The sequence below is a fragment of the Olea europaea genome, chromosome 9, assembly GCF_002742605.1.
Source record: "Olea europaea var. sylvestris chromosome 9, O_europaea_v1, whole genome shotgun sequence".
Taxonomy (NCBI): Eukaryota; Viridiplantae; Streptophyta; class Magnoliopsida; order Lamiales; family Oleaceae; genus Olea; species Olea europaea.
The window spans coordinates 9,037,733-9,043,288 of NC_036245.1; the positions used below are offsets into that span (position 1 = coordinate 9,037,733).

General features: G+C 31.7%; 1 protein-coding gene across 2 annotated transcripts; it reads right to left on the reverse strand.

The window, feature by feature from the left end:
• Window positions 1-7: 7 nt before the first annotated feature.
• On the reverse strand, window positions 8-3,999 carry LOC111399579 (protein DETOXIFICATION 21-like). 2 transcript variants are annotated; one of them, XM_023026973.1, is made up of 9 exons: window positions 3,559-3,999; window positions 2,265-2,541; window positions 2,000-2,189; window positions 1,272-1,358; window positions 1,136-1,192; window positions 789-1,027; window positions 571-689; window positions 377-463; window positions 8-245 (listed from the first exon to the last, which is right to left on the reverse strand). In XM_023026973.1, exons 1-9 carry the CDS (start codon window positions 3,805-3,807, stop codon window positions 168-170), a joined length of 1,383 nt encoding a protein of 460 aa, XP_022882741.1. In that variant the 5' UTR covers window positions 3,808-3,999; the 3' UTR covers window positions 8-167. The 2 variants fall into 2 exon arrangements, with proteins under 2 accessions (XP_022882741.1, XP_022882740.1); XM_023026972.1 differs by having other exon boundaries at window positions 2,000-2,541; window positions 3,559-3,998.
• Window positions 4,000-5,556: the final 1,557 nt, after the last annotated feature.

The window sequence follows — 5,556 nt, forward strand, 5'->3', positions numbered from 1 at the left end:
CATTGGAGACGCTCTTATAATATTCACTTAAATAAGTTCAAATCTACTTATTTGCATCGAAGTGTATCATACAAATTTGTGGATCATAAAATTTCATCAAACAAAAAACTTGTTTGTGCATGTTTTCTTGGAGAAGCATGAACAAGCATGTGCCCCATTAGACTGCATTAGACAGTTGATGGCAAATGTGTATCAGTTTCAGCTTCCACAAACCATCTATCAACTCGTCTACGAGCAACGGATACCTGCAACAAAAATACATTTGAATCGTATTCGCAGTATCACATCCATAGTTAGCAGTTCGATCTCCATACAAAAGTATCAAAATGTTTAAAAACAACAGCCAAAAATGGAAGTGTCAACAAATCCAAGTTACCTCGTCATCCCAGTTAGTTCTGAAGGTTAATATTAGAAGTATGATAGTTTGGACGAGCGTGCCAATTAACATTCCAATCCAAACACCCTATCTCAAACACAATCGGAAAAAATAAGAAAAACTTAACAGATCGTAACATGAAAAAAAAAAAAAAAAGTAAAAAAATTCAAGACGGTTGATGAATAAAAACTCACTTCAACTTGTAGTTTGATAACATAACCAAGCACAACTCCGATAGGGATTCCTACTATGTAATAGGATCCGATGTTAACGTATGCTACTCTGCTCTGCTGTCCAGCACCAATGGCAACACCTATCGTACGAGGGAAAATTATTTGTAGCAAGTTCTGATAGCATATTGAACTGAAGTTTCTCTTCCTAATGAATAAATACAAATGAAACATAAAATTACCCGAAAGAACTGGTTGAACACTGTTCAAGAGTATGGAAAATGCTAGAAGAGGTGACAAATGAGCGACTGCCTTTGCCACATCTTGACTTTTTGTGAAGATATAAGCTAGATGTCCACGGAAAAACAGGAAAAATACAAATAGAACTAGTCCAATGGCTAACGACGTTAACACTGTCATAATGATTGAGAACTTTGCGGCTTTAGAGTTCCCACTTCCAAGCTCATTTGAGACACGGACGCTAGTATATAGTAATTGAAGATACGTCAAACGTGGTGTGATCAATATGAAATATAAACAAGCTCAGATAAGTTTGTGGCTTTGAGGAAAATAAGGACAACTATAGCACCTTGCTGCACCCAAGAAACCAAGAGCGATCATCATTTCCCAACCATTGATGTTAATACTGGAAAAAGAGAGTGCACTTTCATTCTTATATGGTGCTAGGAGAGAAGGAAATTAAAGAATGGGGAAGAAAGTGTTACCATATTGAAAGAGCATCAATTGCAACCTCGGCATTTTTCAGATTTCCGGTCAAAAGAATCAGTATTGTGTTGTACCAGAGCTCAAGACTGTCAAAGAAACCAAAGTTTATAATAGAAAATTGCATGTTGGAAATCGTTTCTCCTCCAAAATCTTTGATTTCATTTAGGGAACAATACAAAGAGGTATATAAAAACATGATATATGCATACTGAATTTCGTGGGCAGGAAAAAAGATAGAAACTTCCTCATGAACTCCCTTTATAGTATAAACAGTTGAGAATTATAAATCCTAATTCTATTTCACCATGAGCAATCAATTTAAAGAAACAAAATAGACAACAAGAACACAAGAAATTTATAAAAGTTCGGTTCAATGTGAGACTACGTCATCTCCCGTCGATACAATAAGTCAATAATTCACGACGATGAATAAAGGTTTACAAGAGAAAATATCAATCATATCTCCTCAAACCTCTCTTTCTCTCTATTTGATGATAATAAATAAAGTCTAAAGACTGCTCTCTATTTATAAAATAAATTAGGGCAAAATCGAATTTTACAAAGACTCCTATTCTTTCATAGAATTTTACAAGAACACATATTCCTAAACCTAGGTAGCAGGCCTGAAGACCATTTAAATATGACTTGGGCAAGTCATTATACTTATATAACTGTACATAGGCCTTAAACTAACCTTCAAGTAAATGAAATAAGTTGTAAGCCTAACCAGATCATTGCACCAGACGATAAAGAAAGCTTGATTATCGGCCAAAGATCCTTAAAAGCTAAAGACGAAAAACCTTTCCATGTTTCCGGACACCCTCCAGAGACAACAAATATTAGCTGACCCGCATTAGGGATCCAGTATGCCAAAAGAGTAGACACCATAGCCCCAGTAATCCCAAACTTGTACTTAACTGTTAGAAGCCATGAGAGAAAGATGTGGATGGATAACGAAAATGCCGCCAAGTAAGTAATAACCACGTTCTTACTCTGTGCCTGTAGGTATATTTGGCAGCTATATGATATAACAAAGGCGTATATCGCAGGAATGAACCAGATACCAATAATTCCGGCCACTTCTGCAATGCTTTCATCTTGGCCTAAAGCTTTTAAAATCGAGCTCGCAAAATAAAATATTGGCGTAAGTAGAGTTGAGGTTACGAACAAAACAAGCCATGCTCGTTGAAGATATATCCCAAGCATGTGATACTGTTTTGCTCCATAGGCTTGTCCACATAGAGTTTCTAATCCACTGGCCATGCCCAACTGCAATAAAAGATTATTACATAATTCATTTATTGACAAAATGAAAAGAATTACTTTATGGATATTCATTCTTTGTTTCCTAGACTTTGCTCGTGTGCTGTAAGTTGAAATTTTGATGTAAATTTCTAGCAAATCACATATTTACTCAACTCCCAATCAACTTCTTGGAATATCATATCCTGGGTGGCAAACAGTTTTTGTTCACATACAATCAGTGTTTTTTGTAAAAAAATCCGCTTCTGTAAAAATATTGCTTAAAAAAAATAATAATAATAATAATAATACTAAAAGCAAGAAATTACCCAATAACTAAAATATTTATTTTTGAATAAAAATTGCATTTAAGTAAAACATACTGCTTATTTCCAAAAAATGCAGTTATAATTAAAAAAAAATCATTTATAAAATAAAAATTCACTTATAAGTATAAAATTTGTTTATAATAAAAATTACTCCTAAGTACAAAAATCACTTATAACTATAAAATTTACGTGTAATTGAATAAAAAAAATAACTTATAAATAAAAAAATTAATCTTAATTAAAAGTCACGTGTAAATTTAAAAATTATTTTGAAGTAAAAATCTATTTGTAAGATTGAATTTAAATTTACGTACAAATAAATTATAATAAAAAGAAATCATAAGTTTTAGAAAATCTTATAAGAATTTTGTTATATTTTTCATTACTTTTATAGTATTTGGTATTAGAACAATATCGCATAATCTGTCTTTAGTTCATATGGAATATTGAATGAGCATCCCTAATCTATTACCATTAACCACAATGTTTTCTTTAGTTCATAATGGAATATTGAATAAGCATTCCTTCATTTTAAAAGCACATCGTGCAGAAATAATAAATAATTAAAAACTCTCCAAGATCAAAGAATTTTTGTTTATTTTTCTTGATTCTTAATCAATAAATATGCATATAGGTGACCTGGTTCTGGTTCTGGTTTAGCCAAAAATGGGAAAACCCACAATGAAAAAAAGTTAAGGTAGATGGTGTTGTGTACCACAATCCCATTGGCAAATCTCAACAGAACAGTAGAGACCAAAGCGTACGCTGCAAGTTCCGTGGAGCCAATATGGCCAACAAATGCCTGGCTAATGACGCTTACTCCGAATGCTGAAAATCGGGTAAAAATAGCAGGTCCAGCCACAACCCACATTTTTTTGGATTCGTTCCATATTTTGTCCTTGAGCTTAACATTTTCTTCCTCTTCTGCTCCCTTTAAAAGCTTTTCGCTGGAGTATCCTTCCATTCTACAGCATACGAATACAAGACAGACGTAGTTTATTGTATATAATGGTCAAAGTTCATAATTCGAACAGAGACATGTAAAGACATATAGCACAAAGATAATTCTACTTTTAAAGAAAGTTTGTGGAGTAATTGAACTTTCCAACCCTGCAGAGTAAGATGAGAGAGAGAGAGAGAGAGAGAGAGAGAGAGAGGGGCTGGAAGGTGACGCTCTCGTATAGTTTTATTTTCAATCGATTGAAAGTGAATTCCATATTTCAAAAGTTAAATTCCTATCGAAAACAATAGTTATCAAGAGTTTACAACATCTCTCTCATATGAGTTGAGATCTGCTAACCAAAATTTGTTGTTTAATTTGTTGTCCACTAATAAATGATTTACACATCACTTTGCATTAAAGCGTCACCTAATTTTAAGTATAAGTGATAATGAGAGAAATGTTGAATATATTAATTTAAAATGATATGTCAATCATTCATTGGATGGACAATAAATTTTGGATAGTAGAGTTGAGATCTACCGTCCAAAATTTGTTGTCCATCAATGAATGATTGACACATCATTTTAATTTAAAGTGATGTGTCAATCATTCATTGGATTGACAACAAATCTCAACTGTTCAATTTGTTATCCATTAATGATTGATTGACACATCATTTTACAATTAAGTATTACCTAATTTCAAGTACAAGTAACATTGAGAGAAAAGCTGAATATGTTAATTAAAAATGATGTGTTAATCATTTATTAGATGGGCAGCACATCTCAACTCTTCTCATATTGCAATTGTAAATTGCTAAAATGAATAATATTTAAAACAAATTCATCTTCGATACAAGTTAGCAGAGACTCTGGCAAATTAGTGTGTTGAAAGAAATAATAAATACTGTATAAGACCTATTTAGATTCAAAAACTAAGTTAGACATGTTAACAATCGACATGTCCATTTTCTATTTGAATTTAGATGATTTTTATTTTTATTTTTTATTTTTTAAGAATATGAAATACACATATAGGATTAAAACCTAGAAATTAATTTTGGACTTGATTTTCTATTCTTTACGAATCAATAACATGTAAATTGAAAGTATTTCAACTTACATGTTACCTTGTTAATACTTTATAGAATACACTGCATATAATCTAAGACTCGATAACCCATAGTGTATGCTCAAGAAGATGACTTTTTAATTTTTAATTTTTTTTTCTTTTAACATTTGTTTGTCTGTTCTTTGTTTATTAAAGGTTATGGGTAAAATAGTTATTATATATCACTTTTAATGGAATTTTTTAAAGAATCTGTCAACTTGGACAAACTTTACTAATATTCGAAAGGTTGGGGACAAAAAATGGGACAAAGAAAAGGTTAGAAACGTTGGAAAGGAATATTGCAATTTACCAAATAATTATTAAAGATGGGCAAGGGATGGGTGTTTAGGTCCCACGTGAATTATGAAAGTTGAAACCAATTTTAAATTTTAAGTAGAAAATTAATTAATTACTGTTTGTGTTTAATATTATTTGATACAGTTGTCTTGCATAATTTAGCCGTTTGGAACCATATAGAAATTAAATGAATATATTCTCGAATTCATTCGATACTTGGCTAGGATTATATTCTTTAACTCATATGGTGGTTGATTCGATGATATACTACGATCATCACGTGACACGAAATGGTACTTAAGACGACAAAGCAACATGTTTGGAATATCTTTTACTTCTATTTTTTTCTTTTTGTAAAAGAAA